The sequence below is a fragment of the Mauremys mutica genome, chromosome 13, assembly GCF_020497125.1.
Source record: "Mauremys mutica isolate MM-2020 ecotype Southern chromosome 13, ASM2049712v1, whole genome shotgun sequence".
Classification (NCBI taxonomy): Eukaryota; Metazoa; Chordata; order Testudines; family Geoemydidae; genus Mauremys; species Mauremys mutica.
The window spans coordinates 38,255,060-38,280,430 of NC_059084.1; the positions used below are offsets into that span (position 1 = coordinate 38,255,060).

Below are 25,371 nucleotides of genomic sequence, written 5' to 3' on the forward strand. Positions count from 1 at the left end.
ACATACAATGCAACTCCCCCACCTTTTCTGCCCTGTCTGTCCCTCCTGAACAGTTTATATCCATCCATGACAGTACTCCAGTCATGTGAGTTATCCCACCAAGTCTCTGTTATTCCAGTCACATCATAATTCCGTGACTGTGACAGGACTTCCAGTTCTCCCTTCTTGTTTCCCAGGCTTCTTGCATCTATCCCCACCTTGCCTCCATCTCAGGCTACTGCCAGTCTTCATCAAGCCCCACACCCAGGGGCAGACTGCAGTGTCAGCCTACTCATCACTGGCAAGGGTGGGTTTGAACCTGCTGCCTTAGCCTACCCCTGGGCTGCCCTCTGCAACCCCCAGTACCCCTTGGCCTTCCACTAGGCCGCAGCCTGGGGCTTTCCAGGCTAGAGCTCTCTAGCTCCTCAGCCTTTCCCCAGCCCTGCTTCACTCAGGTACCTTGTGTCTAGCTCCCTACAGCCAGGCCCTTCTCCATCTACAGGCAGAGGGAGACTGTTTGCTCCTGGCTTCCCTGGCCTTTTTATACAGGCCAACTGTGGCCTGGTTAGGGTGTGGCCTAGCTGCAGCCACTTCCCCAATCAGTCCAGCTTTTAGAGCTGCAGCTTTCAAGCCCTCCCAGGCCACTTTTTAAACCCCTCAGGGAAGGAACGGGTAACCACCCCACTACATTCTGCTTTCTCAATATGAGGCAGGAGTCCTCCCCTCTTGTGGTCTCCTGCTCATGCTTCCTCCTGGTATCCCACTTCCCCACTTACCTCAGGGCTTTGGTCTCCTTCCCCCAATGAACCTAGTTTAAAGCCCTCCTCATTAGGTTACATAACTTACATAATGAAAAAGGTTTTCAACACTTATTAATATTTCCTACGGGTGGTATATGTGATTATATCTGTTGGGAATTTTTGATATTCTGGAATTGTGCAATTGTGTGAAAGTTCTGTAGAGGAACATTTATAGATTTATAGATTGGAAGGCCACAAAGAACCATTAGATCCTCTAGCCTGGCCTCCAAGACTAGATGTGTAGGTTGATTATTTTGGATTATACAAAAATATCAGGTTATTCTCAGTAATATTAGCTCACATTTGGATGATTTTGTCATGAGAAGAAATGAGATTACAAAACCAAATACTGGCATTTTTTCTCTTCTATGATTTTTATTCTTCCTAGATACACCCCATGGCAAACACAGATTGGGGAAATCAAACGTCCATCACAGAATTCATCCTCCTAGGATTTGGGGATATCCTTGAGCTGGAAATCTTCTTCTTCCTACTGTTTCTACTGATCTACATTGTGACTGTGTCTGGGAACGTCCTCATCATTGTGCTAGCTATCACTGAGCGAAACCTTCACACCCCCATGTACTTCTTCCTGGGGAACTTGTCCTGCTTGGAGACCTGCTACACCTCCACCATCCTGCCCAGAGTTCTGGCCAGTCTTCTGACCGGGGACAAGACCATTTCCATCAGTGGTTGTTTAACACAATGTTATTTTATTGGTTTCTTTGCAGGTGCAGAATGCTATCGGCTAGCGGTGATGTCTTATGATCGGTTCTTGGCGATATGCAAACCTCTGCGTTATGCAGCCCTCATGAACGGCAGGTTCTGCCTGCAGCTAGCAGCAGGGTCTTGGATAAATGGATTTCTGGCCATGACCATAGTAATAGTTCTTATGTTACAATTACTTTTTTGTGGCCCCAATGAAATTGATCATTTCTACTGTGAATCCACAGAAATACTTAATCTTTACTGTAGTGACACCAACCAGATAGATCTTGTCATTACCTTCCTGGCTGCTGTATTTACTCTGCCCCCATTTGTATTAACCGTGGCATCCTACGTATGTATCATCATCACCATCCTGAGAATCCCTTCCACCACCGGGAGGCAGAAAGCCTTTTCCACCTGCTCCTCTCACCTCACTGTAGTGACAATTTTCTATGGGGACATAATGATTCTCTACATGCTACCAAAAACAAACTCACTGAGAGCCCTGAACAAAGTGTTCTCTGTCTTCTACACAGTTCTGACTCCTATGGCCAATCCCTTCATATACGGCCTGAGAAACACAGAGGTGAAGGACACTATAGGAAAAATGGTGAGTAAATGTCTAGATTTTACAAGAAATCAGCAATCACAAGGGTTTTTTTCTTTCTGTATAAAGAAAAAGTGGTGAGATGCACAGCTGATTCATTGTTTTATTGAGATAGATCCTGTGTGGTCACTAGTGCTGGCTAGGTCTTTGGGAATGTGCTGCTGTCATATTTTAGGACCTGCAATGATCTGAAATGGTAAGATCAGTGAATGCCAGATCTTTATTTTATAATACATGTTTTGAGTTAGGAAATTCCATACACCGTCATCATCAATTCCTGGGACTTTGAGGATGATTTTCCTATAAAATAATAGCCGGTTATCGATGGTAGACCCGCCGATGACTAATGAGGCCTATCCAGGATTAACAGAGCTTGTCATAAGAACATAAGAACATAAGAATGGCCATACCGGGTCAGACCAAAGGTCCATCTAGCCCAGTATCTGTCTACCGACAGTGGCCAATGCCAGGTGCCCCAGAGGGAGTGAACCTAACAGGCAATGATCAAGTGATCTCTCTCTTGCCATCCATCTCCATCCTCTGACGAACAGAGGCTAGGGACACCATTCCTTTCCCATCCTGGCTAATAGCCATTTATGGACTCAGCCACCATGAATTTATCCAGTCCCCTTTTAAACATTGTTATAGTCCTAGCCTTCACAACCTCCTCAGGTAAGGAGTTCCACAAGTTGACTGTGCGCTGCGTGAAGAAGTACTTCCTTTTATTCGTTTTAAACCTGCTGCCTATTAATTTCATTTGGTGACCCCTAGTTCTTGTATTATGGGAATAAGTAAATAACTTTTCCTTATCCACATCACTCATGATTTTATATACCTCTATCATATCCCCCCTTAGTCTTCTCTTTTCCAAGCTGAAGAGTCCTAGCCGCTTTAATCTTTCCTCGTATGGGACCCTCTCCAAACCCCTAATCATTTTAGTTGCCCTTTTCTGAACCTTTTCTAGTGCTAGAATATCTTTTTTGAGGTGAGGAGACCACATCTGTACACAGTATTCGAGATGTGGGCGTACCATGGATTTATATAAGGACAATAATATATTCTCAGTCTTATTTTCTATCCCCTTTTTAATGATTCCTAACATCCTGTTTACTTTTTTGACCGCCTCTGCACACTGCATGGACATCTTCAGAGAACTATCCACGATGACTCCAAGATCTTTTTCCTGACTCATTGTAGCTAAATTAGCCCCGATCATGTTGTATGTATAGTTGGGGTTATTTTTTCCAATGTACATTACTTTACATTTATCCACATTAAATTTCATTTGCCATTTTGTTGCCCAATCACTTAGTTTTGTGAGATCTTTTTGAAGTTCTTCACAATCTGCTTTGGTCTTAACTATCTTGAGCAGTTTAGTATCATCTGCAAACTTTGCCACCTTACTGTTTACCCGTTTCTCCAGATCATTTATGAATAAATTGAATAGGATTGGTCCGAGGACTGACCCTTGGGGAACACCACTAGTTACCCCTCTCCATTCTGAGAATTTACCATTAATTCCTACCCTTTGTTCCCTGTCCTTTAACCAGTTCTCAATCCATGAAAGGACCTTCCCTTTTATCCCATGACAGCTTAATTTACATAAGAGCCTTTGGTGAGGGACCTTGTCAAAGGCTTTCTGGAAATCTAAGTACACTATGTCCACCGGATCCCCCTTGTCCACATGTTTGTTGACCCCTTCAAAGAACTCTAATAGATTAGTAAGACACAATTTCCCTTTACAGAAACCATGTTGACTATTGCTCAACAGTTTATGTTTTTCTATGTGTCTGACAATTTTATTCTTTACTATTGTTTCAACTAATTTGCCTGGTACCGACGTTAGACTTACCGGTCTGTAATTGCCGGGATCACCCCTAGAGCCCTTTTTGAATATTGGCGTTACATTAGCTAACTTCCGGTCATTGGGTACCGAAGCCGATTTAAAGGACAGGTTACAAACCTTAGTTAATAGTTCCGCAACTTCACATTTGAGTTCTTTCAGAACTCTTGGGTGAATGCCATCTGGTCCCGGTGACTTGTTAATGTTGAGTTTATCAATTAATTCCAAAACCTCCTCTAGGGACACTTCAATCTGTGACAGTTCCTCAGATTTGTCACCTACAAAAGCCAGCTCAGGTTTGGGAATCTCCCTAACATCCTCAGCCGTGAAGACTGAAGCAAAGAATCCATTTAGTTTCTCCACAATGACTTCATCGTCTTTAAGCGCTCCTTTTGTATTTTGATCGTCAAGGGGCCCCATTGGTTGTTTAGCAGGCTTCCTGCTTCTGATGTACTTAAAAAACATTTTGTTATTATCTTTGGAGTTTTTGGCTAGCCGTTCTTCAAACTCCTCTTTGGCTTTTCTTATTACACTCTTGCACTTAAGTTGGCAGTGTTTGTGCTCCTTTCTATTTGCCTCACTAGGATTTGACTTCCACTTTTTAAAGGAAGTCTTTTTATCTCTCACTGCTTCTTTTACATGGTTGTTAAGCCATGGTGGCTCTTTTTTAGTTCTTTTACTGTTTTTCTTAATTTGGGGTATACATTGAAGTTGGGCCTCTATTATGGTGTCTTTAAAAAGGGCCCATGCAACTTGCAGGGATTTCACTTTAGTCACTGAACCTTTTAACTTTTATCTAACTAACCCCCTCATTTTTGTATAGTTCCCTCTTTTGAAATTAAATGCCACAGTGTTGGGCAGTTGAGGTGTTCTTCCCACCACAGGGATGTTGAATGCTATTGTATTATGGTCATTATTTCCAAGTGGTCCTGCTATAGTTACCTCTTGGACCAGCTCCTGCGCTCCACTCAGGATTAAATCTAGAGTTGCCTCTCCCCTTGTGGGTTCCCGTACCAGCTGCTCCAAGAAGCAGTCATTTAAAGTATCGAGAAATTTTATCTCTGCATTTTGTCCTGAAGTGAAATGTTCCCAGTCAATATGGGGATAATTGAAATCCCCCACTATTATTGGGTTCTTAATTTTAATAGCCTCTCTAATTTCCCTTAGCATTTCATCATCACTATTACTGTCCTGGTCAGGTGATCGATAATAGATCCTTAATGTTATATTTTTACTAGAGCATGAGTCAGAGTTGGGGCAGACATTTTCCATTGGAAGGGGTGGATCTGGATTGTTAAATCGGGCTGCAGCACATTGTTTCCTGGTTCTCTGTTTCCTGTTGTCTCCATTGGATATCAAAATACTGGCACCCTTACCACAAAATCCTTTTCTATTTTGGTTGATCAAGGGCTTGGGTTTCCTTTGGGTTTATGTCAACATTGCACTTCTCCATGCCGACTTTGAGAGTGTTTTAAAGCACTTTTTTGCCTGCCCCCTCCATACACTAAGCCTATATAAGTATATAGTAGAAAAAACTATTTACGCTCAAATTTTCAAAGCATTCTAAGAGGATTAGGTGTCCAGCTTTCAATGGGACTTAGTTACCGCATTGAAAATCCAGCTGAATTACAAAATATTTGAAAGCATACATTTATTTTTGGGTGTCTCAGTGATTGGGTAGCCCCACTTGAGACAGCAAGATTTTTCAGAGTGCACAGAATTTTCATAACCTGTTTTAGTTTCAATGGTGGGAAAGGGTCAGTTCATGTCACCCTAGCTAGCTACATTAACCAGGTGCTCACAAAAATACTAACTGAACAACCCACAGTGATTAACAATGGGATACCTCAAGAAAGAATCGCTTGTCGACACAGAGAGCAGCTATGTGAATTTGAAGAAATTCGGATCCTGTTTTTTGAAACATTGGTAGAAAGAATGCGGAAATAATGCCAGGCTTCCATTCCACCCGACCTCTGCTTTTTCCTTTGCACTTATCCCCCATTTTCTCCATGTCCTCTTATTGCCAATTTGTGTGTCTTTTTTCAGTATTGTTACCCCCACCCTCACATGTGTAATGTTTGTCTGATTTTGTATTCTCTCTTGTCTTTGAGAAGAGGTCAAGTTGCATAATGGCATAATTCTATTCCCTATCCTAAGAAATGTGTTGCACTGGTTACCACAGCCAGGCTATCACAATGTTTATTGGTTGTTTCCCTACGAAGATTTATAAAATTGAATCACAAAAATAAAATGACAGGACACCTCACAATTACTAGCAGAAGGTAGGGGAGGAATATCCCCATATTGCACAAGGCAGATTATGTCACACACCCAGACCCACACAGAAGGTCTGTGGCTGAGCAGGGAATGGAATCTAGGAGTCCTACATCATGGTCCAGTGTCATAACACAGCATCATCCTTCTGATCTAGAGAGGGCACAGCTTGCCCATTCTCATTGCTTAACCTCCTACGCTGTCTACTGGCCACAAAATACTGAACCCCACAAGCAGACGGCGAGGTTGAGAAACAGTCATTTATTCACTGTAAGAGCCATTGGACGGTGAACGAGGCAACTGATGACGGATGCTGTGTTGTATAATGGCTACCCTGGTAGAGAGTGAGAGATGGAAAAGATTGGCTGTACTGTATAATGGGCACTAGGGGGGAGCAGAGGATGGGGGTGGGGAAGGAGCGGCTATACTGTATAATGGGCACTAGGGGGCAGCAGAGGGTGGGGGTGGGGAAGGGGCGGCTGTACTGTATAATGGGCACTAGGGGGCAGCAGAGGGTGGGGGTGGTGAGGGGTGGCTGTACTGTATAATGGGCACTAGGGGGCAGCAGAGGGTGGGGGTGGGGAAGGGCGGCTGTACTGTATAATGGGCACTAGGGGCAGCAGAGGGTGGGGGCGGGGAAGGGGCGGCTATACTGTATAATGGGCACTAGGGGGCAGCAGAGGGTGGGGGTGGTGAGGGGTGGCTGTACTGTATAATGGGCACTAGGGGGCAGCAGAGGGTGGGGTTGGGGAAGGGGCGGCTATACTGTATAATGGGCACTAGGGCAGCAGAGGGTGGGGGTGGGGAAGGGGCGGCTATACTATATAATGGGCATTAGGGGGCAGCAGAGGGTGGGGGTGGGGAAGGGCGGCTGTACTGTATAATGGGCACTAGGGGGTAGCAGAGGGTGGGGGTGGGGAAGGGGCGGCTATACTGTATAATGGGCACTAGGGGCAGCAGAGGGTGGGGGCAGGGAAGGGGCGGCTGTACTGTATAATGGGCACTAGGGGCAGCAGAGGGTGGGGGCGGGGAAGGGGCGGCTATACTGTATAATGGGCACTAGGGGGCAGCAGAGGGTGGGGGTGGAGAAGGGGCAGCTATACTGTATAATGGGCATAGGGGGCAGCAGAGGGTGGGGGTGGGGAAGGGGCGGCTATACTGTATAATGGGCACTAGGGGCAGCAGAGGGTGGGGGTGGGGAAGGGGCGGCTATACTGTATAATGGGCACTAGGGGGCAGCAGAGGGTGGGGTTGCGGAAGAGGCGGCTATACTGTATAATGGGCACTAGGGGGCAGCAGAGGGTTGGGGCGGGGAAGGGGCGGCTATACTTATCATGGGCACTAGGAGGCAGCAGAGGGTGGGGGTGGGGAAGGGGCGGCTATACTGTATAATGGGTAGCAGGGAGCAGCAGTAATTCTGAAAAATGCCCTCTTGAATGCAGTTTTATGAATATTGACAAAGCAACATTGTTGTTTTAATTATTTTTTCTTATTATGGCCGTGCCGTAATAGGACCATCTGGGAACCGGTCCTCATTGTGCTCTGCCATGTCCTGGGCCGGCTCCAGGCACCAGCTTATCAAGCAGGTGCTTGGGGCAGCCACTCTGGAGTGGGGCGGCACTTTCAGGTATTTGGTGGCGGGTCCCTCACTTCCGCTCGGAGCGAAGGACCTACTGCTGAATTGCCGCAGATCGCGATCACGGCTTTTTTTTTTTTTTTTTGGCTGCTTGGGGCGGCAAAACCCCTGGAGCCGGCCCTGGCCATGTCTAAATCCAGAGTGAGAGACAATCTCAGAGAGCATCCAATCTAAATAGACACGAGAAACCCGGGGTGTGGACAGAGCTATAACTAGGCATGGAAGGATTAGATTTTTATTGGTTAATGTTGGTAAACTTGGATTTCAAGGCAGACACAAAAGGGACAAAAAAATTTCCCTCCATCATCATAAAAATATGCAGCTAGGCAAAGTAAGAAACACGCTACATGCATCCGACGAAGTGGGTATTCACCCAAGAAAGCTCGTGCTCCAAAACGTCTGTTAGTCTATAAGGTGCCACAGGACTCTTTGCTGCTTGAGAATTTATTAAAGTTTAATATAAGGATATAGTTTGACGTGATGTTGAAAATTTGTATTTTAACAGTTATAGAGCTTTAATTTTTTGAATCTCAAGAGCTCCTGTCATTAAAGAATAGTCTGACCCCCTTTCCATAATTCCCACAAACACAGTGAACATTTAAATGAATACAAAGAGTAAAATTGCTTAAAAATAAACATTGAGATTCCCAGTGGAAATGATAAAGAAAATTAAAATGAGTTCTGCCAACCCAAGATATAGCAAACACAGAGGAAGGAGAGTCTCAGTCTCTAAATATGACATAAGGGGCAAGCATTTTTTGTTTTAAGTGTGATTATTGTGTTGGTTTTGTGTTTAGTTAGTTGGAGGAGCAGGTATTTGTGTGTTGCGTCCGTCTTTGTAGTGCTTGTATCTATCTGTAGAGGCCTGTAGGGGCAGACTGCTGAGCGGGCAGCCAAGCCCTGATTAGGGGGCGGAGCTAGGCTGAGGAGGGGCCTATAAAAGCGGCCGCCCAGCCAGGCAGCGGCACAGCTGCGAGCAGCGGCACAGGAGCCGACGAACAGGGCTGCTAACAGGGGAGTTTGAGTGGGAGTGTGGAAGGGGCAGGGGGCGCGGTGCTGCGTGTGCTGTGTTCCCCAGGTGAGAATGCTGATAGAGGCAGAGACAACAGCAGCCATGAGCCAAGCAGCAGTGGATACAATGAGGATGATTGCATGCGGCAGGTGCGGCATGTACATGGTCCTAGCAGGGGCGCCGGAACAGAGGTATGTATGCATGAAGTGCCGCCTAATAGAGTTGCTGGATGAAAAGATCCGAGGTCTAGAGATGCAGGTAGAAACCCTGGTAGAGTTTAGAAGGGGGTTCGAGCAGCTGATGGAGCAAAGGCAAGCTGTGGCTGAAGGGGAATGCTCAGGGGTACAGGGGGAAGCAGGGGCTAAGGCCTGTGAGGGGGGAATGCTGGATGGGGAACATGGGCAGTGGAAGCATGTGACCATGAGAAGCAGGCAGGGGAAAAGGAGGGCCAGTGAAGGAGAAATAGAGCTAAGGAACAGGTTTGAAGGTTTGGAGAATGAGGAAGGGGTACAGCAGGTGGTAGCTGACGGTGGGAGGGCAAGGAAGAAGAGAAGAGCGGCTAGTCCGATAGAAAGAGGGGAGGAGTTGATGGAGACAGCACCAACTTTGGGCCCCAGGAGGATGCAGGATGGCTTAAGGGGGACTACAAGGGATGATAGGAATGGAAGGAGCTTGCAACCAGGGGGAACGGGGGATAGGTTAGCAGACCGCACTGTCACCAGGCAAAGGCAGGTCTACGTGATTGGGGATTCCATACTGAGAAGGTTGGATAGGCCTGTGACCAGGGCCGATCCGGAGAACAGAAGGGTGTGCTGTCTACCGGGCGCTAAAATACGGGATGTGGACCTGCGGTTGAAAAGGATCCTAAAAGGAGCAGGTAAGAACCTGTTGATCATCCTTCATGTAGGAACGAATGACACGGCTAGATTCTCGCTGGAGAGAATCAAGGGAGACTATGCCAGGCTGGGTAAAACGCTCAAGGAAATTGAGGCTCAGGTGATCTTCAGTGAGATTCTACCTGTCCCTAGGGAAAGGCGACAAAGGGGTGACAGGATTGTGATGATAAATAGTTGGCTCAGGGAGTGGTGCTATAAGGAGGGCTTTGGGATGTATGGGCACTGGGAGGCTTTCGGGGACAGAGAACTGTTCTCACGGGATGGGCTCCACCTGAGTAGGGAAGGAAATAGACTTCTAGGAGGGAGGCTGGCTCATCTGATCAAAAGAGCTTTAAACTAGGAACTCGGGGGAGGCGGTTGGGAGATGTCCAGGCACACTCCACGCCAAATTTAAACATTGAGAGGGAGGACAACAGGATAAGGACGGATATAGCCAGAGGGAGGGGTTTGGACATAAGGAAGAGGGGGCGGGGATGGATACTAGATCAATAGGTCATACTGGTGGTACTGGGTCCCTACCAAATTGGGTAACAAAGGTGAGAGAAGCCAAACAGCAAAAATTAGGATGTTTGTTCACCAATGCGAGAAGCCTAGGTAACAAAATGGGGGAATTGGAGCTGCTGGTCCGAGAATTGAAACCGGATATCGTAGGAATAACCGAAACATGGTGGAACGGTAGTCATGACTGGAGTACAGGTATGGAAGGGTATGTGCTGTTTAGGAAAGACCGAAACAAAGGTAAAGGTGGGGGAGTAGCATTGTATGTCAATAATGAGGTAAACTGTAATGAAATAACTAGTAATGGATGGATAATACGGAGTCTGTTTGGGCAATGGTCACATTAGGGAAGAAAACTACTAGAGCCTCCCCTGGGATAGTGATTGGGGTGTGCTATAGACCGCCGGGATCTAGTCTGGATATGGATAGAGAACTCTTTAATGTTTTCAGGGAGGTAAATACTAATAGGAACTGTATGATCATGGGAGACTTTAACTTCCCGGATATAGATTGGGGAACAAATGCTAGTAATAATAATAGGGCTCAGCTTTTCCTAGACGTGATAGCTGATGAATTCCTTCATCAAGTAGTTACTGAACTGACGAGGGGGGATGCCATTTTAGATTTGGTTTTGGTGAGTAGTGAGGACCTTGTTGAGGAAATGGTTGTAGGGGACAACCTTGGCTCGAGTGATCATGAGCTAATTCGGTTCAAAATAAATGGAGGGATAAACAAAATTGCATCTGAGACTAAGGTTTACGATTTCAAAAGGGCTAACTTTACTAAATTAAGGTGACTAGTTAAGGAAGTGGATTGGACAAACATATTTAGGGATCTAAAGGCGGAAGACGCCTGGGATTATTTCAGGTTGAAGTTGCAGGAGCTGTCAGAGGCCTGTATCCCGAGAAAGGGAAAACGGTTCGTAGGTAGCAGTTTTAGACCGAGCTGGATGAGCAAGCGTCTCAGAGGGGTGATTAAGAAAAAACAGAAAGCGTACAAGGAGTGGAAGAGGGGAGGGATCAGCAAAGAAACCTACCTTACTGAGGTCAGAGGGTGTAGGGATGCAGTGAGAAAGGCCAAAAGCTGGGTAGAGATGGAGCTTGCGAAGGGAATTAAAACCAATAGTAAAAGGTTTTTTAGCCATATAAATAGGAAGAAAACCAAGAAAGAAGAAGTGGGACCGCTTAAAACTGTAAACGGAGTGGAGATTAAGGATAAGCCAGGCATGGCACAATATCTAAACGAATATTTTGCCTCGGTCTTTAATGAGGCTATTGAAGGGCTTAGGAATAGTGGCAGAGTGACTGATGGGAGTGAAGGTGCGGGGTTGCAAATTACAGTATCCGAGGTAGAAGCCAAACTTGAACAGCTTAACGGTAGTAAATCAGGTGGCCCGGATAATCTTCATTCTAGAATATTAAAGGAATTGGCGAGTGAAATTGCAAGCCCGTTAGCGATAATTTTTAATGAATCTCTAAACTCGGGGGTTGTACCATTTGACTGGAGATTAGTTAATATAGTCCCTATTTTCAAGAAGGGGAAAAAAGGTGATCCGGGTAACTACAGGCCTGTTAGTTTAACATCTGTAGTATGCAAAGTCATGGAAAAAATATTAAAGGAGAGAGTAGTTACGGACCTTGAGGTCAATGGCAATTGGGACAAATTACAACAAGAACTGTGTATAGAATCACGAGGACTTTGACAGGAGGGTTCAGCAATAGGTCAACAGCGGTTAGAGGAAAGGATGGGAGAATATTGATAGAAGAGAAAGAACAAATTAATCGATGGGCAGAGCATTTTAGAGAGACTCTAAATAGACCAAATCCTGAAGAGGTAGTTGAAATAGAGGAAACGAGTTTTCAGATGGAAGTAGAACAAGGGCCTATCACAGAGCGAGAGATAGAAGAGGCCATTAGACAGACAAAAGAAAATAGGGCACCAGGCGAAGATAGAATAACCGCAGAAATGCTAAAAGCCGACCTGAATATGAGTGCCGGGATTCTAGAGGAGCTATTCAACAAGGCATGGGAAGAAGAGAAAGTACCAGAAGCATGGAAGAAAGGTATCATTGTGAAATTACCAAAGAAGGGTGATTTGTCTTTGTGTGATAATTGGAGAGGTATAAACCTGTTATCAGTGCTCGGGAAGGTTTTCTGCAGAGTCCTGTTACAGAGAATAAGACAAGCAGTAGAAGAGGTCCTGAGGGAAGAACAAACAGGATTTAGGAGTGGGAGAGGATGCGTTGATCAGATATTTGTATTACATATGATAATGGAACAATCCCTTGAATGGAACTCGCCACTGTTCATTAACTACCTTGATTTCGAGAAGGCATTTGATAGCGTCCACCATCCATCTCTCTGGAATATCCTAAAAACATATGGATTCCCTCCGAAAGTTATTAACATCCTCAAAGATATGTATGCTGATAATAAGTGTTGTGTTCGCCATGAAGGACAGTGGAGCGAGTGGTTCCATGTGAGAACGGGAGTTAGACAAGGATGTGTTATTTCGCCCATCCTATTTCTTGTGATTATAGACTGGGTGATGCGGAAAGCCACCGAAGATAGGCCAAGAGGGATCGCATGCGGACCCTCTGGTCGTATTGAAGATTGTGACTTTGCAGATGACATCGCCCTGATTTCAAGCTCTCAGATGGACCTCCAAGAGAAGACTGATAGAGTAGGTAGAGCAGCAAGGTGCGTGGGACTTAATATCCACGCTGGTAAGAGCAAAAAAATTAAAGTAAAAACAGCCAGCTCGACGACGACAGTAGTATGTGACATAGAATTGGAGGAGGTGAACGATTTTAAATATCTTGGTAGTTACATATCGGCTGATGGTAATATTCAGAAGGAGATATCTACCAGAATCTGTCTTGCAGCAACTGCATTCTATAGACTTCAGAACATTTGGAGGTCGGCCATCTTGCAAATGAAAACCAAGGTAGAGATCTACAGGTCGAACGTCTGCTCTGTGTTGCTTTATGCGGCGGAAACATGGAGGACCAACAAGAAGATAGAAAGTCGGCTTCGGGGTTTTGAAGGAAGGTGTCTTAGGCGAATTCTTAACATACACTGGCCGCAGCGTATCACCAATGTTGAAGTGAGCTGATTAATGGGCATTAACAACATAGTGGATGAAGCCAAACAACGAAGATGGAGATGGTTGGGGCATGTGTTGAGAATGGGTGCTGATAGACACCCTCATATTGCCCTATGATGGACACCACAAGGAAGAAGGAGGAGAGGTAGACCATTGGGGACATGGTGAAGGACCATTGAAGAGGAAATGAAAGGCATGGGAATGAAGTGGGATGAAATTTGCTGCCTCGTTCAAGAACGAAATGAATGGAGGAGAATGGTTGACGCCTTATGCTCCACTGGGAGTGAATAAGAGGAAGAAGAAGAAGAAGACAACATGGTTTTACGAAAGGTAGATCGTGCCAAACCAACCTGATCTCCTTCTTTGAGAAAGTAACAGATTTTTTAGACAAGGGAAATGCGGTGGATCTAATATATCTTGATTTCAGTAAGGCGTTTGATACGGTACCGCATGAAGAATTACTGGTTAAATTGGAAAAGATGGGGATCGAAATGAAAATCCAGAGGTGGATAAGGAACTGGTTAAAGGGGAGACTGCAGCAGGTCATATTGAAAGGTGATCTGTTGGGTTGGAGGGAGGTTACCAGTGGAGTTCCTCAAGGTTCGGTTTTGGGTCCGATCTTATTCAATCTATTTATCACTGACCTCGGAACCAAAAGTAGGAGTGGGCTGATAAAGTTTGCGGATGACACGAAGTTGGGAGGTATTGCCAATTCGGAGAAGGATCGGGATATCCTCCAGGGAGATTTGGATGACCTTGTAAACTGGAGTATTAGTAATAGGATGAAATTCAATAGTGAGAAGTGTAAGGTTATGCATTTAGGGATGACTAACAGGAATTTTAGTTATAAGCTGGGGATGCACCAGTTGGAAGTAACGGAAGAGGAGAAGGACCTCGGAGTCCTGGTTGATCGCAGGATGACTATGAGTCGGCAATGTGATGTGGCCATTAAAAAAGCTAATGCGGTCTTGGGATGCATTAAGCGAGGTATTTCTAGCAGAGATAAGGAGGTGCTAGTCCCGTTATACAAGGCGTTGGTGAGACCTCATTTGGAGTACTGTGTGCAGTTTTGGTCTCCCATGTTTAAGAAGGACAAATTCAAACTGGAACGGGTACAAAGAAGGGCCACTAGAATGATCTGAGGAATGGAAAGCCTGTCGTATGAAAGAAGACTTGAGGAGCTCGGTTTGTTTTCCTTAACCAAAAGAAGGTTGAGAGGAGATATGATTGCTCTCTTTAAATATATCAGAGGGATAAATACCAGGGAGGGAGAGGAATTATTTCAGCTCAGTACTAATGTGGACACGAGAACAAATGGATATAAATTGGCAGTCGGGAAGTTTAGGCTTGAAATTAGACGAAGGTTTCTAACCATCAGGGGAGTGAAATTCTGGAACAGCCTACCGAGGGAAACAGTGGGGGCGAAGGACCTCTCTGGCTTTAAGATTAAGCTTGATAAGTTTATGGAGGGAATGGTTTGATAGGATAACGTGATTTAGTCAATAGGTCAATAACGTGCCACCACTGGTAATTAGTACCGAGAGTCAATGTTGGAATATTGAAAGTCTTTTTCCTGAGTGTCTGGCTGGAGAGTCTTGCCCGCATACTCGGGGTTCAGCTGATCGCCATATTTGGGGTCGAGAAGGAATTTTCCTCCAGGGTAGATTGGCAGTGGCCCTGGAGGTTTTTCGCCTTCCTCTGCAGCATGGGGCAGGGGTCGCTTGCTGGAGGATTATCTGCTACTTGAAGTCTTTAAATCAGGATTTGGGGACTTCAACAGCTGAGTCAAGGGAGAGAATTATTTCAGGAGTGGGTGGGTCAGCTTTTGTGGCCTGCATCTTGCGGGACGTCAGACTAGATGATCATAATGGTCCCTTCTGATCTTAAGTTATATGATTCTATGATTCTCCTCAAAGAAAAGACAAAGGTGTGTGTGTGGGGGGGCAACACTGCAAGAGATGAGGGACAGAGAGAAGTGAAACAGATGGAAGCCATGAAGGAGGGAGAAAGTACTTAGGGCATTATTCTTGCATTTGGCTTTAGAATTGGGTGAAAATTTTTGTTTAAATATTTATTTGCTGAAAAATGCAGTTTTGGTTGACCTGAAACTCTTGGACATCAATTAGCCTATGACTTTCAGCCCAAAACATTGGAGGGGAGGCAGAGTGAATTCACTAAGGGGCTGTTCAGGAAACGGCTGGAGGAGGTGAGCGAAGCAGATCTCCCCCTTTCAAATTTTAGCCCAGCAGTTAGGACACTCACTGAAGATGTTGGAGACCCAGGCTCAAATCTCAGTACCACTAAATATTTATTATCAGAGGGGTAGCCGTGTTAGTCTGGATCTGTAAAACAGCAAAGAGTCCTGTGGCACCTTATAGATTAACCAGGGGTGAAAGTAACTTACAGGACTTACCGGTACTACTGGAGTCCTGAGGGTTGTGTGGCCTCATCCGGAAGAGGCGTGGCCTCAACCGGAAGAGGCGGAGCCTCTCAAGATTTAAAGGCCCTGGGGCACTGGCTGTGGCAGGGAGCCCCAGAGCCTTTAAATCAATCCGGGGCTCCCAGCTGCAGAGGCGGCTGGGAGTCCCCTGGGGCTCAGGGGCAAATTAAAGAGCTCGGGGCTCCTGCCACCACGGAGCTCCGGGCCATTTAAATCCCCACCGCAGCTCCGGCTGCTGGACCCGTGGGCAGGATTCAAAGGGCTTTGGGCTTCCCGCAGCCAGAGGAGCTCTGAGCCCTTTAAATCCGGCCCCAGCCCGGCCGCCGGAGCCATGAGCAGGATTTAAAGGGCTCTGGGTTGACCGAAGCCAAGACAGCCCAGATCCCAGCCACGGCAGCCCAGAGCCCTTTAAATCCTGCCCCAGCCCGGCCGTCGGAGCCGCGGGCGGGGGGTTTAAAGGGCTCTGGGCCGACCGCAGCCACGGCAGCCCAGAGCCCTTTAAATCTGGCCCCAGCCCAGCCGCCGGAGCCGCGGGTGGGATTTAAGGGGCTCTGGGCTGCCCGCTGTGGCGGGGAGCCCAGAGCCCTTTAAATCCCCGCCGCGGAAGCCGGTGCGGTCCGGCATGGAGTACAGGCTCTTGCCGGTATGCCATACCAGACTGTATCGGCTTACTTTCACCTCTGGGTTAACTCATAAATTGTTCGCCCTCTATAACACTGACAGAGAGAGATGCACAGCTGTTTGCCCCCCCAGGTATTAATACTCTGAGTTAACTAATAAGTAAAAAGTGATTTTATGAAATACAGAAAGTAGGATTTAAGTGGTTCCAAATAGTAACAGACAGAACAAAGTAAGTCACCAAGCAAAATAAAATAAAACAGGCAAATCTATGTCTAATCAAACTGAATACAGATAATTTCACCCTCAGAGATGCTTCAGCAAGTTTTTTCTCAGACTGGACACCTTCCAGGCCTGGGCACAATCCTTTCCCCTGGTACAGCTCTTGTTCCAGCTCAGGTGGTAGCTAGGGGGTTCTTCATCTTTAGCCAGCTGAAGACAAAAAAATGGAGGGATCTTCCAGGGGTTTAAATAGACTTTCTCTTGTGGGTGGAGACTCCGTCCTCACTTCTATGGAAAGTCCAGCTCCAAGATGGAGTTTTGGAGTCACCTGAGCAAGTCATATGTCCATGCATGACTCACAGTTTTTATTGGTAGCATCCATTGTTTACATGCTACCTTGAAAGTCCTCAAGTAGACTTCTTATGTGTATGGGAGCATTCCAAGATCCATTGTCCTTTAAGTGTTTCTTGAGTCCCAGCTGCTTTACAGCACTGTAACTCACTCCCCGTCCACAGTGGCAAGGCACATACAGCGCTGTATCTCCACGGTTGCAGCGCTGCTTGTACTCTACTTCCACAAGAGGAATAAAGAGGATAGCACTGCTGCTGCAGCGCTGCACCGCCAGTGTGGCCACCCAAAGCACTGTGATTGGCCTCCAGAAGTATTTGGAGGTATCCCAGAATGCCTGTTCTAGACACTCTGCTCATCAGTTCGAACTCTACTGCCCTGGCCTCAGGTGACCAACCACCAGACCTGCCCTTTAAATTCCCTGTGAATTTTAAAAATCTCCTTCCTGTTTGCTCAGCCAGGTGTGGAGTGCAATCAGTGAATCTTTCCAGGTGACCATGCCTGCATGCGCCAAACGAGCCCTAGCATGGAGCAATGGCGAGTTGCTGGACCTCATCAGTGTTTGGGAGGAGGAAGCTGTGCAGTCCCAGCAGGGGCGGCTCTAGACATTTCGCTGCCCCAAGCACGGCGGCATGCCGCGGGGAGCGCACTGCTGGTCGCTGGTCCCGCGGCTTCGGTGGACCTCCCGCAGGCGTGCCTGTGGAGGGTCCACTGGTCCCGCGGCTCCACCGAAGCCGCGGGACCAGTGGACCCTCCGCAGGCACGCCTGCGGGAGGTCCACCGGAGCCACCTGCCACCCTCCTGGCGACCGGCAGAGTGCCCCCAGCAGCATGCCAAAAGACTTGGTGTGCTGGGGCGCTTGGTGTGCTGGGGCCTGGAGCAGCCCCTGAGTCCCAGCTGCGCTCCAGCCGTAGGAATTATGATACCTTTGGGCAGGTATCAAGGGCCATGATGGAAAGGGGCCATGACCGGGACGCACTGCAGTGCAGGGTTAAAGTGAAGGAGCTGCGGAGTGCCTACTGCAAAGCCCGTGAGGGAAACCGCCGCTCCGGCGCTGCCCTCACGACCTGCCATTTCTACAAAGAGCTGGACGCGATACTTGGGGGTGACCCAAACTCCACTCCGAGGACCACCATGGACACTTCAGAGCGGGGGGAGGAGGAGGAGAAGGAGAAAAGCGAGAGTGAGGGTACTGATGCGGGGGGAGATACCCCGGAGTCCCTGGAGGCATGCAGCCAGGAGCTCTTCTCAAGCCAGGAGGAAGGTATCCAGTCGCAGCAGCCGGTACTTGGTGGAGGACAAACAGAGGAGCAGGTTCCTGGTAAGCGGCTTTTATTTTCAGGATGGAAATTTTTGGGGAGAGGAGGGAGGGTTAGGCTGCATGCATGCATGCCTAGATGCGGAATAGCTTAATGATGTGGTCTATCATGTTGTGGTAATCGGCCTCGTTAATCTCTTCAAAAGTCTCATCCAGAACGGGGGCAATGTGCTTGTGCAGGTTTATTGGGAGAGCCACTGTGGTCCTTGTCCCAGTCAGGCTAACGTGTCCGCATCACTGTGCCACGAGGGGTGGGGGGACCATTGCTGCACACAGGCAAGCTGCATAGGGGCCAGGGCAGAAGCCGCATTGCAGTAGAAGACCCTCCCTTGCTTCCCAGGTGACCCTCAGCAGGGAGATATCTTCCAGGATAAACTCCTGTGGAAAATGTTGGGATAGTGTTCAGTGGAGGTGCCCCCTGCAGCTGTTGGCTCTCCCCAAGGCACAGAAACCCAGAGGACAGTACAGCCCTGAAACAATCAATCCCCCTTACTCACCATTTCGGGGCTCCCGTGGGTTATGTGCGCTCTCTTTGGGATGAGAAAATTATGCTATTGTGTAGACTGTGTGTGCCCTCCTTAAGTGCGGGGGAATCATTACTCTGTCTGGTATAAACAATGCTGCCTCTGTTAAGTGTTGCATTTTGCCTTTACAGATGCAACCTTGAGATCTCGGCTGTCCATGTTATCACCGGCTGAGAGACTGCAAAAACCTCTGGAAGAGACCGCGAAAAAGCAAAGACGACATGCTGCACGAAGTGATGCGTCAATCTGTCACAGAGAATCAAAAAGTGCAGGAGTGGAGGGAGAGGGAAAGCAGGATCCGCAAGGGAAACGCAGCGCACCGGAAGCAAAGCACGGAGCGGCTGATAAGCATCCTGCAGCGCCAAGCGGACTCTATCCAGGCGCTCGTAGCCATGCAGGCAGAGCACTACTGCCCCTGCCCCGCCTGCAGCCCTTGTCCCAAAGCTCTTTCCCTTGTGCCCCCATGTCAGCTCCAACCCCCCTTCCCCAACATACGGGTTCTTACCACCACCACCACCAGCTGCCTCCAACACCTGTACGTTCACCAAGCAGCCCTGAGAACTACGACCCTTACCCTCTGCACTCAACCCCCATCACCATGCAGTATAGCCATCCTGAAGTGCAGCACTCATTGCACAGCACTCCAGAGAGGACATATGCAAATCTGTGATTGTACAGTTACCCAGCCCACCCCCTTGCCCTTTCAGATTCCCAAAAAGTTGTGTTTCTTTCAATAAATTAATTTTCTTTTCAATAAATGAATTTTTGGCTTTGAAAACAGTCTTTATTATTGAATAAAGTTAAAGATACCTTAGCCCAGGAAAGAAACAGGCACTGCAAATCAGCTTAGCAAACACAGATTCCTACTAACATTGGAACCACTGCACTTCATTCCCGTGCAAGGCACCAAACATTACTGTTGGTTTTCAGCCTCAAATTCCTCCTTCAAGACATCCCTAATCCTTGCAGCCATGTGCTGGGCCTCTCTAGTAGCTCTGCTCTCTGGCTGTGCAAATTCAGCCTCCAGGCGTTGCACCTCGGTGGTCCATGCCTGACTGAATTTTTCACCCTTCCCTTCACAAATATTATGGAGGGTACAGCACGCGGATATAACCGCGGGGATGCTGTTTTCACCCAAGTCCAGCTTCCCATACAGAGATCACCAGCGGCTCTTTAAACAGCCAAAAGCACACTCCATAGTCATTCAGCACCGGCTCAGCCTGTAGTTGAACTGTTCCTTGCTGCTGTCAAGGCTCCCTGTGTACGGTTTCAAGAGCCATGGCATTAACGGGTAAGCGGGGTCTCCAAGGATCACAATGGGCATTTCGACGTCCCCTACTGTGATCTTCCGGTCTGGGAAAAAAGTCCCGGCCTGCAGCTTCCTGAACAGGCCAGTGTTCTGAAAGATGCATGTGTCATGCACCTTTCCGGGCCAGCCTGCGTTAATGTCAATGAAACGCCCATGGTGATCCACAAGCACCTGGAGAACCATAGAGAAATACCTGTTCCGATTAACGTACTCGGATGCTAGGTGGGTTGGTGCCAGAATAGGAATATGCCCTTCATCTATCGCCCCTCCACAGTTAGGGAAACCCATTTGTGCAAAGCCATCCACAATGTCCTGCACGTTCTGCAGAGTCACGGTTCTTCTTAGCAGGATGCGATTAATGGCCCTGCAAACTTGCATCAACATGATTCCAACGGTCGACTTTCCCACTCCAAACTGGTTTGCGACCAATCGGTAGCTGTCTGGAGTTGCCAGCTTCCAGATTGCAATAGCCACCCGCTTCTCCACTGGCAGGGCAGCTCTCAATCTCGTATCCTTGTGCCGCAGGGTGGGGGCGAGCTCCTCACACAGTCCCATGAAAGTGGCTTTTCTCATCCGAAAGTTCTGCAGCCACTGCTCATCATCCCAGACTTCCATGACGATGTGATCCCACCAGTCAGTGCTTGTTTCCTGAGCCCCAAAGCGGCGTTCCACTGTGCTGAGCATGTCTGTGAATGCCACAAGCAATTTCGTGTCGTACGCGTCAGGCGACTCGCTATCATCGTCGGACTCCTCGCTGTCACTTTGGATCTTAAGGAATAGCTCAACTGCCAAACGTGATGTGCTGGCGAGACTCATCAGCATATTCCTCAGCAGTTCGGGCTCCATTTCCCGCAGACCGAAACGGAACACAGAATCGTGCTGCACAGAAACCGTTGAAAGATGGCACCAAATGTGGACGGAAAGACAGGGATTGCTGGGATGTGAAGCGATGCATCACGGGGCCTTGGGACAGGAACCAAAGCAGTCAGCAAAAGAATTTGTAAAAAGAAAGGAGTATTTTTAAGCAATAATCTGTCCCCACCAAGGGGCTGGGAAATGTTTATTTTGTTTTTCAGATACTGTGAGCAAGCTAGCACCAGTGGAAAAACAACCCAGAACACTATGGGTCTACTACCGCAACCAAGATTGTGTTGTGTGTTTTGTGTTTGTCTTGTCATTATGGTATTTTGGTGGATATTGTAAATTCTTCAGGCACGAAACCCCTTTTTAGACATGTTGTGCTGTCCCTTTTGGGAGCAAGGGAGAATGTACCTTAATTAAACCTCTTCCACTCCCTACTCCTCCACCTCCCTCCAAATTGTCTGTGACACACCCATCCCCATAGTGGTCTACCCCCATCCAGAGACCTGTGGTTCTTAATCCATCTGGTTTACAAATGACTATTACTCTGTCCCCCACTGACTGGTATCTCAATACTACATTTGCTAACTGTTTTTAGTTTACCAAAGTAGGTAAAAGAACGCTGCTATGGATAATTTCAAACTCGTTTGAATTGAATGGATGGGAATTAAGCAAAAACATCGGAAAATGGCGAGCCCTCACAAACTACCTCTGGGAAGGCTGGAACTCATTGCAGGAAGCTGACTCAGCGGCTCAAATCCAACGCTTGGGACGTGCCCTGGAGCTACTGGACGGGGGAAATTATTACAGGGGTCTGAGCTTATCTCAACAGACCATTTATTAGGAAATGTTATTCTAACCCTCAAGAATATTACAAAATCCCTTATAAATAAATTAGTAAACAATGTAAAAACTGTTTTGTGGGGAGAAGCATGTGGCCAGGTTCAACAAACGCTCACCAATCATCTTGTATACCTCTTGAAGGATGCCTGCCAGGGGTTATGGCCATCTGCATTGGAGGGGGCCAATGTGGTAAATCAATTAAAGGTGTATGGGCCCTTTAGAGCCACCTAGCAAACAATTTTGGGGGACTGTACACTAAGCCAGTGTACCCTTACTGTCAGGGGAGTGGTTGAAGAAGAATGGACCTCAGCCACCCTTTTACAGCTGGGGTTCGGGGATGGGTGCCAATAAAAATGGTCCCAAGAACCCATATGGAAAGTAGTAATAACAAATAATGACACACAGTTTCTAATGGGATCTGAGGTATACTATCCACAAATGGGTCTTGTGTGGGTGGAAGAGGGAAATACTTGGAAGCATTGGCCACAGAAACCACCACTATTGCAGTGTTCAGAACTGGTACCCCCTCAGCATTGGGTGGAAGAGGGAAATAAAATTTGCTGGGAGGGATCGACCATGCTTAATGATCCGGTTCTGGAGGATGGAGTGGGTGGGATTTGAACCAGGAAACTTTTCCTTACAGCTGGTAAACTCCACTTACCAGATCCATATACAAGCTATGTGTCAGCTTAATGTAACTGGACACCCAACAATACCTACTAAGTGGACTGTGGTGGTACCAGAACCCACCTGAATGAACTGGGACCATGTGATACAGCTACTCCAGAAGCTCCACGTTGAGCATCGCCGAATGCTGATTTTGGAAGCCAAAGCCCTTGGAGGAATGAATGCCTCCCAACTGGCTACTAAACTGCCTGCTAATTGTGCTTTGTCCTGAATTGGCACTCTCAGTTGAGTCCTGCCAGAACCAGCATCGTTACAGAAGGGCCCTCAGGAGGTATCTAGTCCAACCCACTCAGGGCCGTAGCAACAAAGAACGTGGCCCCCTCCGAACATATGTCCGGGGCCCCTTACAATGCAGAAACTGAAATGCGGTATTTATTTTATACAATATACAGGGTTCATATTATGTATACATGTATTCCGTATTTATGCAAAGCGCTTCTTTCGAGCCTTGTTCTCTGCAAATTGGTTAATCAATGCATCATAGTCCAGAGATCTGGCAATCTTGTTTTTGATTGAGATAACTGCAAGCGCAGAAAGCCTGTCATCTGTCATGGTTGAGCGCAGGATATTCTTGATCAGTTTCATTCTGCTGAAGCTCTTTTCAGCACCGGAGACAGTAACTGGTGTGGTCAGAAGAATTCTGATGCAAATGCAAAGATTCAGATATATCTCCTGAAGGCTGTTCTTGTATATGTATGTTAAAAAATTGTTTGCCGTGACAAGTCCTCTCTCTTTCTCAATGACATAAATAAAACGATTCAATTCCATTATGAGTTCGTTGGCATCAATGTCTCCCATTTTTCTTTCAAAATTTTTGCTGTGATTCTCCAGTTTATTTTCTCTGTGACGCTGCTTCAGGTTGTTAGCGTTGTACAGAAATCCAAACAACTTATACCACTCCACGAGTTGGTCAAATCGCGGCGAAACAGAAGATATGGCCTGATCAGTGAGAACAAGAAAGAACTGCGATTTGAATTTTTCTTCGGCAGAAAGACGACTCGAATCATCAGCACATTCGTAATCAAACATTCTCTTCTTACGTTGCACCCTGGTTTCTGGAAACACCTGCTCAATACCCATATGCTCTGCTATTTCATGTGCATTTGTGACCACAGAGTTATATCCTGTATTTCGATAGTCTTCCAAAAACTTCATTGTAGCACCGACTTCTGCCTGCAGTACGTCAATTGACACATCTGGTGACTGAATTAATTTGCTGGTTTTATTGACATGAAATAGTATATCGTACCACGTGTACACAGTCAGAACAAAAAGCCACGTAGTAACATGGTCTAAAAGCGCACCGGCTTCTGTTGATGTATTGCCATCTTTCTTTTCGAGCGCATATTCTCGCAAAGATGACAAAGCATTGCATAATTCTTCAAGGTGATAACGCAATGGCTTCACAGCATCAATTCTCGACTCCCAACGAGTGTCCGATAACCCTTTAACAGATATTGGCATATGTTCTTGAAGTATATCCCAACATGAAGCTGAAGAAGAAAAGATAACGTATATTCTGTTAATCAGACCGAAAAAGTCAACGGCATATTTCGATTACTTTGCCGCGTCTGAGATCACAAGATTCCAAGTGTGAGCTCCACATGGTACATACAAGGCACGGTCATTTATTTCTAGCATGCGGGCTTGAACTCCTTTATTCTTACCTCTCATATTTGTGCCGTTATCATAAGCTTGGCCTCTCATGTCAGCAATGTCTATTCCTAAATTGTTTGCCTTTTCAAGAAACGCTTCCAATAAGCCCTCGCCAGTTATATCATGAACATTAAGAAAACCAACAAACGCTTCACGAATATTGACATCATCTTCACCATTGCATTCAACAAAGCGTAACACCACAGACATCTGTTCTTCATGTGACATGTCGGGAGTACAGTCCAAAATAACTGAATAATATTTTGCTTTTTTAAGCTGCACTATGTTGGCCTCTTGAATGTTACTGGCAACAAGTTGAATCAGCTCGTTTTGGATCTGTGGACTGAGGTACTGAACATGTGTCTCTGCCTTCTTAATCCTCTGTAAAAGTTCGCTGAGGACAGTATCATACTTTGCAAGCAATTCAAACAGTCCCAAAAAGTTGCCATTCGAAGGAGCGCCGAGCTTTTCATTACTTCCTCGAAATGCCAAGTTTCTTTCGGACAAGAAAATAACGACATCAACCATGCGTTTGACAACATTTCTTCAGAAATCTCTTTCTTTCAGAAAAGCCTGCAATTCGAGTTGGTCAATAGATGTACGGTTTACTATGCCTGACCGAAGGTCAAACCATTTCCCCATACAGTCTTGATGACCTTTGCCTGTTTCATGCTGCTGAAGTCTTTTTGACAGTGCTTTCCAAGCAGATGTTCCACGACGTAGTGGTATGTCGCCAGTGCCAAATAATTTACAACAAAAACAAAAAATGGCATCTTTCTGAACTGAGTACATTAACCATGAATGTCTTATTTTCTCGCCATTTGCCATGGTTTGATAGAAATGAGTACTTGTGAACCTCCCTCTTTCCTCGTTAAATGGAAATTCGTAACTTTCATTCTGCTGCGGTGGGCCACGTGCAACAATGTCACACACTTGCCTGTCCGATATTATAGACGGCCAATCTCCTGGATCATTAGTCAGTGGTTCAGATTCAGATACTTCTTTCCCGGCAGCAGCTGGAATATCTGTCACAGTTTGTTTGGTAGAACAACTGGCTTCACCTTCGACCTCACTTGAAGCACTTCTGGATACTTCTGGATACGATTCGTCGCTGCTAGCGCTGTCCGTTTCATGTGCCTGTACCTGTACGTTGGATTGCAGCGCAAAATACGTTGACAACTTTGGAA

General features: G+C 46.7%; 1 protein-coding gene across 1 annotated transcript; it reads left to right on the top strand.

Moving 5' to 3' along the window:
- Positions 1 to 1,401: 1,401 nt before the first annotated feature.
- LOC123348365 (olfactory receptor 10A7-like) lies at positions 1,402 to 19,002 on the top strand (the record flags this gene model as incomplete). Its single annotated transcript, XM_044985885.1, has 3 exons — positions 1,402 to 2,097; positions 8,926 to 9,050; positions 18,960 to 19,002. Coding segments are annotated over 3 exons (864 nt in total), but the record flags the coding sequence as incomplete, so codon positions are not given.
- Positions 19,003 to 25,371: the final 6,369 nt, after the last annotated feature.